General features: G+C 41.0%; 1 protein-coding gene across 1 annotated transcript in view; it reads right to left on the reverse strand.

The window, feature by feature from the left end:
• The window catches only part of GALK2 (galactokinase 2), a 46,089-nt gene that overhangs the window by 9,046 nt on the left and 18,851 nt on the right, over positions 1-18,192 (reverse strand). The window contains exons 6-8 of the mRNA XM_088540096.1: positions 12,613-12,711; positions 9,796-9,948; positions 4,949-5,159 (exon numbers count right to left, since the gene is read on the reverse strand). Of these exons, the coding sequence (XP_088396222.1) occupies positions 4,949-5,159; positions 9,796-9,948; positions 12,613-12,711 (463 nt within the window). The remainder of the gene's footprint in view (positions 1-4,948; positions 5,160-9,795; positions 9,949-12,612; positions 12,712-18,192) is intronic.

Below are 18,192 nucleotides of genomic sequence, written 5' to 3' on the forward strand. Positions count from 1 at the left end.
TGTTACATTAGCTATGGGATGGTTTGCGGCAGTGTTTTATTTCAGAAAATTAGGTTTGTGTTTAGAATTTTTTTTTAATGGTTTGCCTTTCCTCTCCAACAATGTTCTGCCCAAGTAAAATTATCTTCAGGACATCAAACACCTCTGTACTCTTTAAGTTCCATTGTAAAAACAGTGCAACAACACACGTATTTTCAACCATGAACACCAAATGCCTGTGGTAATAGAGAAATCCTCTTGTACCCATTGCACGCACAGTCCGATTGACCATCTCCACATAATACCACATAAGATTTGAAACCTTCCACGTGCTCTCAGTGACTAGAGAAGAAGCGGGGTCACCACGTTCCTGGGCGCAGACCAGGGGCACCTGCCCAGGCTACAGAGCAGGGTGGTTTGGGGTGGCCTGAGGCGACGCTGCCCCCGAGAAGGGCCCTGCAGAAGGCCCGGCAGCTCCCTGCACCACTAGGACCGAGGGAGGTTCAGCTCAGCGAAGGGTTTAGCCTCTGACCGGAATCACGCTGCCAAAAAGTACTTTTGAAATCACTACATGTCTCCTCCGTGCTGCTTTCTGTGAAGCTCTGCCATGTGCAACTGAACTGTTTGATTTGAGCACAATCACTGTCCTGGGGCCTTCTTCCCCTTTCGGGATAGGCAACATGGAAATACTGACTTGTTTGCATTGTCAGCTGCACGTACAAAAAGCTTCTTGTGGAATGAAGTGAGGCAGAGCTGCACATTTCATGAATAAAATACAAATCGGAAATTAAAATAAATATGAAAAGTCAACATGTGACCAAAAAAATTTGAGGACAAGGAATCCTATACGTATGTCTGATTCAAGTGTTATTTTGCCACTAATTTTTTGACACATTTTAGCTTCTTCATTCAGCCTGCTTTTGCCTTCAAGGCCACAGTCTCACTAAATGTATTTCTACAGATCAAAGACAGTGAATCTTGTACATGGAATTCATCCACTGCTGACTGCTTTATACTGCTGGTCCATAGCTGTTTTTCAGAGGTCAGTGATTCCTGCTGACGCTTTGTGGATACTTTGTGGATTCTCTGTATCCTAACTCTGCTTCTCTGCAGAGGGTTTCAGGAACATCATCCCTGAACAACTTAAACCCCTAAATTACCTTGAAATAAACAGTGAAATAGTCCAATACCCCAGCAGCTCACACTGCATCAAGAACCTTTCAATTTGTTAGGCTTTACCAGCCTAACATCAATGACAGTTTGTTTAAAATCCATATAAAATCTCTTAAAAGCAAACAAATATCCTGGGCTACAAGTCTCAAACAAATGCGGGTTGGTTAAATATAGCAGAGAGCTTTATTGTGTGTTTTCTACTCTGTTGTCATATTTTCAGTTTTAAGTTTATGAAAATTGTGTAATGAAAGCATCCACGCCACTTGCACAGATTTTTTTCTTTTATAATTAAACCTTGTGGCTTCCCAGCAACTCACATTATTTGTTCGTGCTTCAGCTTCAGCAGACTCCTTTCTTTGGGTTTCCTGTACAATTCTATCTGATCTTTAGCTACAGACCAGCCTCCTCAGGCTCTCTGTATTTCTTCTGGTTGCTTTGGCAGCTTCTTCAGATATATTTCACTGTAGATTAATGAGCTGCACATGGCTGATGGGACTTTACAACAGGGAGAAACTCACTGACTCAAGACCACGTAGGGGACAGTTTCTAGCACCATTACTCACGTGGAATAGGACCTTCCTCTGTTAGGCATCCTGCTGATTGAACATGAAGAGGGTGAAGGTTTCTGACTCATAATGTATATAAGAAAATGCTGCCAGATGGCTTTAATTTGAGGCAGACCGTGAACCCCCTACTCTAAGCGAGGAACGTTTGCGCTACGGGCACTGCTGCAGTAACCGTTTGCAACCCGCCCGTCTGGAAGGAGCTGGGGGACAAGTCGGGGCCGGATTTGGGGACCCCGTTAGCAGACGCCTGCCCCGAGACTGCGATAACCTCTGGTTCATGGAGTGACTGCTCCCGGACACAGCGGGTGTAGCAGGGCTCAGCTCAGCACCCCGGGCTCCTCCGCAGAGGCGCCGCGAGGTGACGTCCCCCCTCGCAGGACGAGGCAACAACAGCCCTGCACGGGGCAGCCGGCGCTGGCAGCGCCTTGAGATCCGCTTCCACGTCCGCCCTCCCGTGCAATTAAGGTGGGAACTGCCCTTGCGGCACCAGCACCGGGACACAACGTGGTGGCAACGGGCAGGACGGGCCGGAGCTGCGGCCGCCCCTTCCAGGGGACAAAGGGGAGGGCAGTTGAACAGCCAAAGCCACACAGAAAATGGATGCCTTTTGCTCCCATAGTAATTCCATTCCCATGCTTAAATGTCGAAATTAGATTACAATTTTATATGGGAAAAGGAAAAACTGGTTTAAAGAATACCTCATGTAGGAAGAAAAAACATTTTATGGTTAAAGGAATATACTGCTTTACAGAAGAATATCCTTTTGTGGTGAGACTTATAAATACTTAATGTCCCGCAACCACCGCACTCTAAATGTTCTGTGAAGCACTCAAGTCCAAGCCAAAATTACAGCGCAGTGCACCTTAGAAAGTAATAAATATTACTTGTTTGAGAGATGCTCACAAGCCACAAGTGCAGTCCGTGAGTAAACATTTGCAAGGGGGATTTAAACTTGGGATTTTGAGTTGGCCAAAGATCAGCCGCAAGAAGCTCGAGAGGTTTATGCAGCAGCTGAACTTCTCCAAAGCTGGGGAACAAGTGGGCTCCGCAGCGAAGGTGCTGCAGGAATCCCCTGCTGCCTGCCCAAAAGGGGCCTGCGGCCTGTCCCGTCACTCCGACACAGGCACATGCAGCTTGCACACAACTGCACAGGACACAAACTGGTTGCTGGAACAGCAGAGGGGAAGGGGACTTGAGGCTTCAATAATGTACGTAAAGCACCTTCGGGTTCGTAAACATTAGATGCAACGTAAGGGGAAAGTGTTATTTGTAACCGTCACTGGACTTTGAATGATGTAAAAGCTGGAAAGTGCTGACAATTCATATCAGTGAGAGAGAGAACCGAGAACCAGTGAATGATTTAACTAATACATAAAATATTTAACTAATATTAATAGTCAATATTTAACTAGTAGTTAAATATTAAAAATATTTAACATTAACTAGGACTTCATTTCTCATGCAAATATTTTACACTGTATAAGTGTTTTATCAGAAGTGTTAATAAAACATTTACAGAGGAAACATCTTAAATTGTATGTCAAAGGAAGTTAAGCAACATTCTGAAACTTTCTATGGAGATTACTTATTTATCAGTATGTTTTCTATCACATGAATAAGCCAGGCTTTGTCATTAAAATATAGTGGGAAAGTAGAAAGAAAGAAAAATATTTTTGTCAAACAGCCGCAGCTTTTCCAAAGCCAACATAAAATGTAATTTGTTTAGTGTGTAACAAAAACAAACGGTGGATTTAGATTCCTTCTCTCTGTATCTGTCTTGTTTCTTCTTTGCATATAGCTTTACAGAAATCTGTTATTTAATTTTATATTGTACATGCAAAGAGGCTTCCAGTATAACCCATTTTAATTGGCCTTATCAAATGAAATCATGGTCATGCAAATTTAAGAGATTCTGTTCAGCAAACATCTGCAAACACTATTCTGAGCCACAGTATAACATTTCCTTTGACTTTCCTCTATTGCTTTTATGTTTAAGTTTTTCATGCAGGCTTTGGTTTTTCAAAAAAAGCAAAACTTATATAAACAATTCAGTTCTACAGAACTGTAGAATTTTGTTTTATAAACCAGGTATAGGGAGTATAAACATCTGTAAGTTACTAGTCTTATACTGTTTCATAAAGTAAGAGAGTAAAGGGACAATATAAAAGATTTGGAACGCTGCGGTTTCCCATGAAAATATTGGAGAGTTCAGGTATACAGTTCAGTATATTCCTCATATACATACATAACATGGAGTTATCATAATACTTTCTGTATATTACCTCTACAGAGATAAAAAGCTGGATGAAGGTACCATATTCCATGCTGATACCCCTCTAGCAGTATAATTAAGACAACAATATAGTTTTATGCTCTCTTATACCACTGGGACATAAAAGAGGGGTTCCCGGTCAATAATAATGCTTACAATAGTTCCGCCTATGTCGGACTATCAGAATATAAGACATCAATTTATATATACATTATTAATAAATATACAACAATATATTCCTCTGAAACCATTCAACGCAAATTAAGCATTTCATAACTCCTCTATTATTTAGTATTACTAGCACCTTATTAAATACATCTAGAACAATTCCTATAGAAGCATTTAATGTGTGCCCATACTCATGACCTTGTGATGTAATTATCAGCAGGAATACTTGGAATACATAATACAGCAGGAATACATAAATATTAAAAATATTGCCAGTGACAGACTTATTTCTCAGGACATACCTATAAAACATACTCCCAGTGCATGATCTATCAAGGGATTGTGTTTGTCATGCCAAAGGCAGAAACACGAGCCCCATCTATGCTGGTCTTTAACATGAATTAATGGAGAGTGTTCACGATTCATTTCCTTGGTACTGTCTATTCAAAATGTTTGTTTTTGTTAGAGCTATGCTTTAAAAGAAACCTGGCTTGGATTTTTCCCCCTAGAATAAAACTTGGGTTATTTAGAGGTAATTCCAAAACAGTGCAGAGTAATGTAAAGTAGCTGGTGATCTGCTATTTCTGCCATTTTAGAAGCAATTCTATGAAAATCAGTTTCACTCTATTTTAGGGTAAAAGTTAGAATGAAAATCATTTTTTTCACGTGCCCTGTAAGATTCTGGGGAACCGTTCTGGCAAGACTTCCATGTGCATTGCTTATTAATATATAACCATTTTATATAATACAAATGCTCTAAACTAAAAAGCACTCTTTAGGATACACTTACCATCTTGTGTGTTTTGACTAAGGATCTGAGTGCGGAGCTCCTCCAGACTAATTCCCAGGCATTTACAAATTTCCTCTGTGCTGTAAGGCTCAGGGTGAAATACCTCCTCGACAATGGTCAGCATTTCCTCTAGGCTAACTCCTAGTCTGACTTGCACATCTTGGAGTTTCAACATTTTCTTCCAGTCCAGGCCTTTTGACTTTGAGAGAAGCTAAATTGAAGAACAAAAAAAAAGGGGGGGGGGAGGTAGAGGGGATAATACTTCGCTTTCGAGTTTTAAACTATCATTAAGCTGTCTGTAAGCAGCTTTAAGGCTAATCCTTTCTTTTAACTTCTGGACCAGGAACCATCCAAACCCTTTTTCCATCAGTACCCATTATGTTTATTTATAAAAGGTCTGTGAATGAAAGGTATTCCCCCCGGGTTAGACATTCACCATAAAAACCCTACATCATTATTTGTTTGGATATCAGATCAGCGTTTCCCCCTTCAGGAAAGTGCTCAGCCTTACAAGAAGGTTACAACAGGTTAGTCAGAATCTGCACCATTCCTACACAATTACCATTAGGTTAATCAGTCATAGATAGACTGATAGATGGTGGATAGTTTTTGGTCCACCAAGGATGCAATGCTTTAAATCTTTGATGTTTTGGAAATTGTCAGTAGTTATTTTAACACACAAGTCCTTAAAGGAGAAATGTCTAAAGGGCTTTTTCTGTCAGTCCCTGAAATGTGATGTTCTATGCCCAAAGAAAATAGCCGAGGGCTTTCCTCATGTTTTCATGAGGTGGATTATTTCTAGTATTATAAATTATAGGGGATTATTAAGTGGTCATTGTGGGATCCTACTGATGACACACCACCTTTAATTTCAATAGACAACAGTGTGAAAAGACAGATTAGCAAGACATGCCAAGGTAATTTTATTGGATTTATGAGTACATGACATGCTTCCAATTCCACGTGGTTTAAACCAAGATTAAAGCTTCCAACAATGCCAGATCAGGCTGCATGTTTGCAGAGTGTTTAAAGCACTGCAGGATGACCAAGGAAAGAAATCCTGTTACCATTCAGATCAGTTGAGAGTCTCTCACCAACAGAGTCAAGTTTTCACCCAGTGTGTTTGGTTATTCTTTTCACTAAACACAGATTTTGAGCAAGACTTGTTCGGAATTTTTAGGCCTCAATTCAGCAAAGCTTTCTAGTGTGCATTTAATTTTCTATGTTAAAAAATGCATGGGATTTGCATGCCTGAAAAGAATTTGCTTCGCTTTGTGCAAAGTTACAGCATGAAACTGGTTGCTTAAACAGAATGACATCTGTTCCTGACCTATCTGCTGCAGATTTTACCTTGCTGCTCTCCTGCAACATGAATTTGCAGGGGCTTTTCCAGTATTGCTCTATTGCAGTATATAAAAATTAACCACTTTTGGTGCCATCTAGCGTCTTTTTAGGGTTTAATGTGAAACTTAGTAGAGCAAAATCAACAAAATCCAATCAAAAGCCTAATCATATGACTCTGCAGCCATCTAAAACAGAGTTTTGCACGTCCAGTGGTAGAGAAAGAAGCAGCAGCGTAGTGACCAATGCAGAAATTAAGAGTTAGAAAATTTCCAGGTAAAATACTCCTTAGCTCAATTCTGGCCCAGTTTTCAAAGGTTCTGAGTCACTGGAATGCCACAGCTTTAATCTAATTGCATTAATGTAATTAAAATCTAATTATTGACCAACTAGAATAACAATTATTGTTTCATATATTTTATTTTAAACATCCAGTATTTTGAATGTTATTGGTGCACACTTGTGACATGATTTTAAATCTTCTGTTACTAGGTGTTAAATGAATGAACTTACTTCCCCATAACTTAATCCTGATGTTTAGCATCTTAGATGTTAATATCAGAAATTAAACAGAGCTAGGAACTAAGAAAAAAAATCACATAAAGCTCTGCAAGTCAGTGAAATCTTTCTACGTTTTTAATAAGTCATCCCTTGTTAGAAAAATCTATCATATGTATTGACACATCTTCTCCCATTTCTATCCTTGACCAAAAAATAGCCTATTTCAGATGAGCTGCCTACCCTGCTGTTTTACAGATGAAATGTTCTAAATGGGAACCGACCTCTTCAGACCAGTATGTAGTGAGGGTTTGGAAAGTTTTAACAGTTTACAGCAAAGTTTTAATTCTAGTATCACTGGGGAAAATGTTAAGGGCAAACAGAAAGAGTTTAAAAATCTAGCTGCAGCAACTCGAGCTATAATGGACGCAGAACAGAAATCAGAAGAAAATGTCATCTATTAAATGCACAAACGTAATCCCAATACTGATCCCACAGTTGGATATTTTCCTGATGATCTCTAACGAGATTGATTAAAGATGTGGACATCATCCAGCTGGCTCTTAACTGCCAGGATACAGCATCTCTAGCCTTTACTGTCCAACACAGGCACAGCAGAGCACTGTAAGTAACTGCAGGAGGAAAACATACTCAGTACATGATAGGACAAACATAAATAAAAGAAAGCCTGACTAGGAGTAAGTATAGATATATTAAGTCCTTATATAGCAACATCACTTTCTTATACTTTACATTTCTATAATGCCATCTCAGCATCTTGCTACATTTAACGTACGTTAGTCCATTTCACGGCATCCCAATTTGCCGACATTCTTGGCACTGTGAAGTGAAACACACGTTGTGAAGCCTGGGGAGAGCTCGGCGCTCACCAGCGCTCACATCCCTCCTGCAGCCCCTACTGTGCTGCGCTGGCGGGGCACAGAGTGCGTGTTCACGTCCCTTGGAAGCGTGAGTGTTCTGCAGAACATGACATATTTTAAACAGACCGCTTAAAGGAGTTTAGGAAAGCACTTGGATGCTACAGTGATGAGTGCAATATAAGAAGAGAAAAAATAGGAAAGGGAGAGAATGACAGTCCAGCAGAGAAGGGAGGGGAGCAGGTCCTAGATCGGTAATTGTGAGGTTAATCAAGAGCTCACTTGCTGTAGGACAGACACACCAACATGTTCTATGCTAACGCCAGGAGATGTGTTGGTACCCACTGACACGGAGCTTTCTGCAAAGAAGAGTAAGAAATGCTAGAATAAAAGCAGAAGAGGAAAAAGTCTATCCTAAGAGACTTACTGATAAAAATTTCCTTTAAAACATTACTGTGAGGCCCAGCATGTTATTTCATAGTTGTATTACCTTAATGGTGCTTAAACAACCTCCCTGCTTTCACTTACAGACCTGCCCTCCTTCACCCCACCATGACCTGCTTCTAGAGACAGGCTTTTCCTGGATCAATATATTTTGTCTGTGTGTGTGTGTGTGTGTGTGTGTGTGCGTGCATGCAGCTTTCCATCTGGGTAGCACATGTTTAAATTAGACAGGTGTATGTTGTTAGCAGATATATGATTTTTAAGGAGACTAAAGGTACTTTTTCTGAGATTACATCACAACTAATGTGAGTTTTAAAAATTAATCCTTTCTCACCTCCCTTTGCAGTCTACTACACATGACCAATAGTGTAAAGCAATTTAGAAATCTGTGTTGTAATTCACAAAATCTCATATATGTAACAATATTTCAAAAGCCTTTGCAACCTAACACATTTAGTGCCAAGGTTTGCCTTTTAAGATAGACCACAAACTGTCTTGTGTAAAATAATTTCCAAAAGAAACTCTTCCTAAAAGAACAAGTTACTCAATTGTCCTAAATTAGAGGTTTTGCAGATGTGCCAGCGAGGACCCACAGAGGTCCTTACTTTGATTCTGCTAAGGTGTTGTTGGTTTTAATGGCAACAGCTTTGACTATGGTCATTGGTGCTATTACTTTTCTCATATCATACATACTGCAAAAATGCAGCTGTTCATAATAGTGTTTAAAGTCATTTGAAGTTTAGCTTCATTTCTGAAAAACCATTCCAACAACCACATTTTGAATCGTTTTGTCAATATCTGATAAACTCTTCAGATCTCTTTTAGCATTATGATAATATTTCATAGCATTATTATATCAGCACATGGTCAAAGTACACTTGAGCATTGCTCAGATCTTGACCTGCATGTCTTGTGGCAAGGACTTCCATAGTGCATTTTTTTTAAAACTGTTGTCTTAAGTTGTAATTGTCTACTTGCTCCTCGCTTACTTTAATCAAACTAGGAATAATCCTCTCTATTTCTAAGGCAGACTCCAATCAAACCATGTGTCTACATAGTCTTAGCATATGGTCTAAGAAATCCAGAATTAAAGTGGAACTTAGGTTTGTCATGTTTAGATTCTATATATTTTAGAGATAGTTGCAAACTGCAACCTGGCAGCACAATGAAAACATTTAGTTGAGTCAATCCTCTTTAAACTTCATGCTAACATACCTGCTGCTATTCAGCATTTCCAGTAATATTTCCAGGTTTCCAATTAGTGGCTTTGATGTACTCTAAATCCTAGAAAATACACATCTATTGCCATATATACATATAAGCATGTGACCACACTGGTTGCTTTCCACAGTTTGTCATTATTCAACTTTAATTAGAAACAGTTTATTAACTGAGAATATGCTTGCTGAAAAGGACATATTTCCACTATTCAAATATAATACAAAATAAGTTAAATAGAACTGAACTGCAGACCCGTCTATATAAGGGCACAGTCCTTACACTGCCATTAAACTCTGCAGGAGTTCTGTTTCTGCACAGATGGAGGTGTCACGTTCTGAAATGAAAAAGGCTACTTAAAGTAGCACCTAGCCAGGTGTTAAAGTAAAGACATGATTGGTCAGAAGTGGGGAAAAGCACATACTTACATGAAGGTTTCATTAGAGTTTGACAAAAGCCATATGTTACCTTTGTAGCCAGACGACACTCCACTACCCTAATATTGTAATGAGAAGTTGCTGCTTTATTCATTTCAACACAACTGTTAGCAATAACAAACGCTGCTCCACTTGGAAGTCTCACATCAGTTGCCCTCAGAGGACTGAACTCTATCAACTTGGCCTATCAGAAGAAAAATGACTGGTTAGTTTTAATTTATTACTAGCTAACAGTGCACTTAGTTCTATAAATCAAATGCAAATTTGCATGTTTTTTCTCTTGAAAATCCATGGACAGTTAATGAAGCAAACTGACAAGAAACAGCGAGAAAAGAGGTTTAACCTCACTGGCCAAGTTACACATACATTTCAAACCTTTTCCTTGTAGCTGGATTTAAAAATGTTTCCATTAAGTCTTTGTTTTTTCTCAATGTTCACAGAACCCCACCCAACCTATTTTTCTTGCCTGTTTTAAGACTACAGTTTTTCTTTGATCTATGGAAAAGTACAGACCTGGCTAAAGCTAAGGCACATGCTACTAGAAACAAGGGCTTGACATACCCCTGCCATCTACTAGTGCCCTTCTTCCTCCTTGTTTTCTTCTTTATTTCTGATTAAATCATGAAAATTTGGTTCACTGAGGTACATAAAATTACCAAAATTTTAGAAATAACTAGATATAGTTATGCTACATACAGACAATCAGAGAAATAAGTAAAACTATATACAAAAATGTAGTTCTTGTCTCCCCTATGGGTAAGATTTTCCTGCCTTCCAGAGGCTGAGTGTTCCAAACATTTTGTGACCTTTTCATGGAATAAGCTAGGAATCCATTAATTAAATAATTCAGGATGTAATATAATCAAGAGATTACATTCACATCTGGATTTTCCCTGGGATAAGTTGTAAATCATGTGCCCTGCTCTGGCTCTCCAGAATAGTCTGCAATTCTGCAAGCAGGGATGTCTTACTGGTTTTGGCATTGTGCACCCCCGGAGAGTTCCTTAAGCAGCTAGAGTGCTAAATAAACAATGACAAATCTGCTTGTACATTATGTACAGCATGTGTGGTGCTGCCTGCCACTGAGCTGCTGCAGCACTTCACAAAACTACTATCAAGAAAGGCAAGCTTGCTTACATTTAAATATACCCATTTAAGAACTGCTACATTAGATCAGAATGTAGCATTGAGCTGGGCCAGTGTCCTGAGCCTCACAGTAGCCATAAATGGATATTTAGAGATGGTATAAAAGTAACACATACAGAAAGTTCTCTTCCTAGTATATTCTTCTTTTTCATAAGCAGTGTGTGTGGTGGGTTTATGTACTGGTATACTGGAAGACACATCAGTTTATTATGTTTAATAGCCATAAGCAGGCTAATAGGCTATCTGGGTATCCAAGGAGGACATTCCCGAACCTCTTTTAAACTTTAGCCTCCACAATGTGCTGTATTTCTCAATCTAACAATGACTCTTTTGAAAAAACAAACTTCCTCTTGTTTGTTTTTAGCAAGCTGCCTGTTGATTTCATTGTGTTTCTATTAGTTCTTCAGTTATGAGAAACAGCACATTCCCAATTTACCTTCTTTTACCCATTCAGGATTTTACAGACCTCCAAAATATCAGCCTCAAAGATGTCTGTTTTCTGAGCTGCGGAGTCTTACATGACTCAGTGGGAACTCATAAAAATACCCTAGCTCACCCTCGGAGTCCTTCTCTGCACCCTTCTAGTCCTGGAACACTCTTCTGAAGTGTGGGGCAGGAATGGCTCTCAGATGCAAGCACACTGAGGCAAGGATGGTTCCTCTTTTGTTTGCAATTTCTTTCCTTATCTTTCCTAATATTATCTTTGCCTTTTTGAAGTCACAGAAAAGCCTCTGCTTATGTGATCCTTGGTATTTCTGCAACTTTCTTCAGCATGAGTGTGGCTTTGTGTTTGTAACTAGCAGTATAAAGTGTGAAGGAAAGGTGTAAAGTAGGTAGAGGTGATGTTAGGAAATTGGAAAATACAGGTATCTCTGGGTGGAATTAAACATATTCGGTGCAATTCTAGAAAACTGCTTATTTTCTTTATAAACTCATCTAAGGTATGGTGTAAGGCCCATAAAACACAGAGATATAAAATAACTTCCAATAAGCAAAAGCAAAGGTTTTTCATGAGAGACCACATTAATTTTAATTAATGTATTTTGGCAGGTTTTAGGTTTGAACTTTGGATCTTGAGGTCCTGTGCATCTCTGGGGTAGTGGGTGGATTCCACTGCAAGTGCTCACACACAGCTAAGCAGGTCCTGGACATCACTGCCAATCCACCTTCTTTCACCACATTGAACACAGCTAAATACCTTTTACATCAGAACCCGGCCACAGAATTGTCTGGAATTAGCAAAAATGGAGGAAGAAAATCCCCATTGTCTTTGTAAATAGACCTGGCAAAACTTCCTAGAAATGTTTGGTTATAAGAAATTTCAAGAAAGCATTTTTGTAATAATTATCCCATTTGCACTGAATACAGGACATACCAGCCATTCAGACTTTATTATATGCGAAACATTCTAAGGTCAGTGATAAATTAGTCAAGCAACATGGAAGCTCATGGTCTTCCAGAACACATCCTTCCCCGTATCTTTTTATATTCTCATCCTTCCATTTCTCATTTCCTTCAAACTTGTTATACTCAACTGTACACAAGTTTACACACCTAATTTCAGTTTCATTTGCATAGAAATAGTGCTTATACTGCTTGTCAAGGCATTTTAATTGCCATTCTACTAGATACATACAAAAATACTGTTTGTTTACATTAGTTAACCTTGCACTGTCAGTTTAGAATAGAAAGATCCACATACAGTTCCTTCTTCTGCCAGAAAAGATATTGATTGGTCCATTCCTCCACCTTCTGTGCCAATATAACGTTCACTCTTTGTGCAAATTTCTGCAAGCTCCACCTGAGAAAACATTAAATGTGAATCATCAGCCAGGATAAAATTAGATCCTACTTCTGCATCACTTAAGAATGAACTAGTGAGAAAGTGAGAGAAAATAGTAGCACCCTGGACCATTGCTGATTGCACACTGAATGCTGTAGGCCACTATCAATCAGGATGCCACATGGCTCCTATTTCCTTTTGCTCTGAAATTAAGTAGCCTCTGTTGGGCCCATCGTAGTCCAAAGCTTTTAATGCTATTCTGCTTTAGATGTTCCACCCTAGTTCTCCTCCTCCCACCTTCCTCACTTGTCTCACCCCTGCTCCAGCCCAGTATTTTGTTGCTGTATTAGTTGCATGTGCCTCTGTATGCATCTTGGCAGCTTGTAGAATGATGGCAAGTTGTTACATTATATCATACTAATGCACTGGTTCCATAAACAGAAATTAGGTGTTGAAGCTAACTCAGGAGATCTTTCTTCCTGTAAATATTGCAATGAGTGGTGCTTGTCGCTCCTCCTTGGGATACTGTGCTTCTAGTTTATGTTGTTTATCTGATCTGGTTTGTAATTAAATGTGATTCACATTCCTCTGTGACATTTCGGGCATAGCTTAGTGCATTCCGATACCTGGAGGTCAGAGGATAATATGGGTGTGGGGGATATTAGTGTTGTAATTGTCAAAAATAATAAAAACAGGAAAGCTTCCAGCCACCAGGCCAAGTCAAAGCAGAGCACCAGAGAAGGCCTGGTGAATGGTTGAAGAACATAGACTGTTCACAAGGAAGTAGGTCAACAGGGAAGCACCCGTGTCCATGTGCTATGGCAACCCGGTTTTTTAAGCACAAGGGAACCACAGAGCAGCTGTGAAAAGGTCCTCAGAAAAGCAACAGCCCATTTTCAGTGTAGTGACAACGTCAGAGTCAGATTCTCTGCTAAAGATGGAGCATCACATGCCTCACAGCAAGCCAACCAGCAAAGCCAGGGACGTTAACCAGCACCCAGCCGTAAAACACAGCAGAGAGGCAGTAAATCTCTGCACCAGGAGGGAGGTATGTGCGGTGGGAGCGCCCGCCAGCCCGCCCGCTCCCTTTCTGTGACCGCACCACAGGCAAACTTGTAAAATTCGTGCTCAGATCAGTGCAGTCAGGCTGAAGAGCTTGCCAGTTCACAAAGCAGCAGTCTCTCGGCCCACAGCGCAGTAAAGCGCAATAAACCTTTGGCTGGGAGGAGGAAGCTATCACGCAAACATTAACGAAGCTGCTCTAAAGCCACGCAGACCAGACCACTCTGAATCAAACATCAAGGAGTCCAAGCTGCCATCAGAGACTCGCTGGTCTCTCCTGATAAACAGATCCACGTATACAACTGAAAAGAGCAAGGGTTTATCCACCTTAAACAGATACCATCCGGGGATAACTGACCCCTTAAGAGCATTAATGAGAGAACATGGAGGGCAGAAGCAAAGCCTCCTTTCCTGCACTGCTTTTCTTGTGTAGATTTTAAAGATAAGCAGATAATGCTGCTTTTGCTTCCTCAAGGAAGGACAGCAAGGTCACACACTTGATTTTAGTTCTTTTTAACAAAAGAGACATCCTAGTACCTGACTTGTGTCGAAGGCCGAGTTTATCAGGATTTACTTTATTCCCTCTGGCTGTACAACTGCAGAATCCCACCTCTGTTTTGAACCTCAGCTCTCTCCCACCATCAGTGAAAGTTTCATATGCAATCATCAAGTGTTCCTAATTCATTAAAAATTGGAAATAATTCAGAAGGAAATGCTATTATATAGGACCCCCTATAAATGTAGCATTGCTTTTTTCTCCCTTTAATGCTAAAGGTTGTAGCAATGGTTTGACACAACAGCAAGAGCAATCCTCTGTGTGCAGCAGGCCTGGATGCTCCCTCCTTCCTGCTCGGAAAGACATGCCTATTTACAAACAGTTTTGCTGGCACGTGGACACGCAGACATGTGTCATCCAGTTCTGCGAACCTGCCCTTTGCCCCTCTGCAAACGGAGCAATTCGCATCCCTGGCAGGGGCCATCAGAGCGGGGATCATGCATGTTATTCACTGGCAGCAGCAGAAACTTCTCCACATCAGCTCCTAGGACCACACTGGCTGGAAAGGCCGGGCAAGCGGTTCCTGCACAGTTAGGCAGGAGACGCAGCTCTGCGGAGCTGGCCCGAAGGCAGCTCCCGAGGCACTCGCTGGCTGCTCCGCCCTCGGGCACAGCTGCCTAGGGTTTAGTGTTTCACTGGCAACTGCCAGATAAAGCTTTGCAAAACTTTGCAAAAATTAAGCATTTCACCCTTCACTTAGTCTGGCTGCATGTCATCTCCATATACAAATCAGCTACCACTTGATTGCTCAAATCACTTGGGCTTTATGAGCCCGGGCTTATTAAATAAATATCAGGAGGAGCCTTGCAGGGGAGGCATGTTAGCAATTAGGCCAGGGCCACTCCCCTGTCCCCTTCCGTAGCCGTGGCCGGGTGAGCTGTGCCGGGCCAAGCGCCGGGCTCTGCTCCGGCCCCGCTGCGAACGCCGGGCTAACAGCGCCCCATGAGCTTGAGCAACTTTTGTTTTGAAACTCTGCAAGGATTGGCGGGACCACCAAGTAGTAACTGGCACGGGTTGAGAAGAGCCCTCTCCACAAGACAGCCCAAGGCATCCCCGAAACGTTGTTTGGTTTCTAATTTGAACAGGCCCTTGCTGACACAGGCTGGCCTTCTAGCACTAGGATGAGAAGCATATGAATGGAGGGGAAATCATCATCTGTATAGAAAGCAGCTTCTACTTACTACTGAAACAAATGGGCAAATGTTTGCCTTTTTGCTGAAGCTAATGAGAGGACAAAGTTCAGAAGAATTGAATTGTAACACTGGAAAATAGTGTGAGGACCAAATTGGAGAGCCTTGTGTACATATTTGATACTTGGAAAAGGGTGGTCATATGACAGTGAACTGCAATCAGAAGGTCTGGGCTTAGTTTCTAGCTCCACAGTACTTTTCTCGTGAGACAGGGAAAGTCCCTCTGACTCCTCATGGCTTCATTTCCTCAATAAAATGAGGGGTATCTCCCCACTCTCAGTAATTGGTAATTGCTACTTAGGATAATGCTCTAAGTGTTTCTGACTTCATTACTAGAAACTGAAAAAAAAAAAAAAAGTAGATCTTCCTAAGATCCAAGGCTTCACATAAAATAGCTCTTAGGAAAAGAAAATGCTAGAACAGTGTAATAAAAGGAAGTATCTTGTGCCTATCTCAGAGCAATGCCTTGCTTCCATTCCAGCAACATGGAGAAGGGCAGGAACTGTTTATATTATCTGTTACTTATCTCTCGCAATAGAGCATTTCTCACCGGTAGAAATACAGAGCTTGTCAGCTCCCAGATCTGACCCCACAGCTTGGCAGTGTCTCAGCCATTTGCCTGAGCGGTACCTACCGTGATCAGCCACCTGCTCCTACGCCCTGTGGTTTAGAGGAGCCAAACGCCCGCAGGAGGGCTCAAAGTTCGACTGTTATTCGTATAAAATAATCAGTGCCACCCCTACTGGGTTCTGCAGCAGCGGAAAAAGGCCCTAAATGGGCATTACTAGAGCGAGGTGAAAGCAGATGCTTGTGCTTCACAAAGCAAGATGTGAACCGCTGAGGAAAAGGATAAACCACACACAGGAGACACTTCCCGATCCGTAGGAAATGTTGCCCCTTAGAGCTAACCACAAAATGCTCCGCACACCTGAGATTCATTAGAATGCTTTTCCCAGCCCTAAAGCTTTATTTCAAAAATACTAATAAATCATAAGTCTTCATAGAATTTTATAGGCAGCCTTTACTTTAATCGTTCCTACAAGGCTACTGTTACCTTCAATTTACAGACAGCACAGATGCTTAGATGACTACGTTCTAAGTTTTGTCCATCAGTCACAAAACCGAAATGGGAATACAAAAATTTCCCTGTTTCCAGTATTGTGACTTATTTCTCTAAAGAATATTATCTTAGGGAATCCTTTGCAGGATGGATTTAAAATTCTTTCCAAGATGACGGTAATGAAAACTGGAACAAAAAGATTTTAAAATCAAAGCACAAATGCGTCTGAACAGAAGCATAACTCTGGAAGAAAAAATGACTTCATTATACAGATGAATCAAAAATTTCCTTCTCCCAACTGTGCTGTGATCCACATATGCTAATGCGTTCTGATTTCTGTATTATTGTTCCAGGAAAATTGTTCCAACAGGGCTGGCTAAACCAGGCCCTCAGTTGTGAACATCTATCATGCAGACCATAAGTCCTAAGCTGTCATCTACAGCATGTATTAAACAAGCCAAGTGATATTTTTGATGTAGTAATTAAAAAAGTAAAACTCAAACAACGTCAAAAGAGGTTTCCTTTAATCTCATCTTTCAATCCAAAAAAAAAAAAAAAGCCAAGAAGAAAAGCCCATCTATTACCCATGAGTAAGTACGAGGTGGTCAGTTAGCTAAAACATACTAAAAGCCTTGGGTCAGAATACAGAACACATTAACATAAAAGCAGCCTTAGTGGGTCAGACCAAAAGTCCAGCTGGCTCTGTGTCTGCTGTCTGCAAACAGCCTCCTAGCACGGCAGCAGGGCCAAGCAGAGATGACATTTCCGCAGAACACTCTCAGATTCCAACTGTTTCAGGGATAAACAACTTCCTGAGCTGAACGTGAATTCTGCACATTTAGTCACCTGTACTGGATTTCTCATATATGAACTTGCCAGACTCCTCTTAAACCCATTCAAAAGTTTTACATTTAGAACATCCACAAACGAGGAATCCTACAGCTTTGTGGGTGAAGAACCAACTCCTGTTGTCCATTTTGAACGTGTGCCTGACTAGCTTCATCTGATGCTCTTTGGCTCTCATACTACAAAGGACGACGAACCCTTGATTCCTATCCCCCATCAGCTACGGGCATGACTTTATGGACCTCTGTCATCTTAAAGCATGTTTTTTCCAAAGAGTCCTACCTTACTTTTATGGAGGTCATTCTGTACCTTTGATCATCCATGGGGCTTTTCACTGAATCTTCCTCAGTTTAATGGTCTTGGTTTGTGAGGATGGGGAGGGGCAAACTGATGGCTTTCCTTAGGGTGAGACACAGTTTTGCTCTACCTTCTACTATTTTCACGTGGCAAATAAGGCACATAAAATGTGTGTTAATTAGTGCTGACGTTGGTATATGGAAATGCAACCTCAACCATTCAACACTGCTGTTCTACGGCTCCCGCCGAGGTGACCATCCTGACACCACAGTCAAAAAGCCGGAGTAGTGACCGGGCCTTGGCCGCTTCTGTGAAAAACTCCGTTTCTCAACATGATTTCACATTTTGCAACGTGCTTTGCACTGAAATGGCGGAAGCGTCATGATCCCTTCTGCTGACTGCGGTGAGATCTCCAACCACGAGGGGTAAAAGGCTGGGAAGATGGCATGCAAACAAGGATCTTTAATGAGTCTTACAGTACCTTAGCA

This window comes from Tinamus guttatus, unplaced genomic scaffold, assembly GCF_059628265.1.
Source record: "Tinamus guttatus ecotype Peru unplaced genomic scaffold, ASM5962826v1 Tinamus_guttatus_pri_ptg000004l, whole genome shotgun sequence".
In the NCBI taxonomy this organism is placed as follows: Eukaryota; Metazoa; Chordata; class Aves; order Tinamiformes; family Tinamidae; genus Tinamus; species Tinamus guttatus.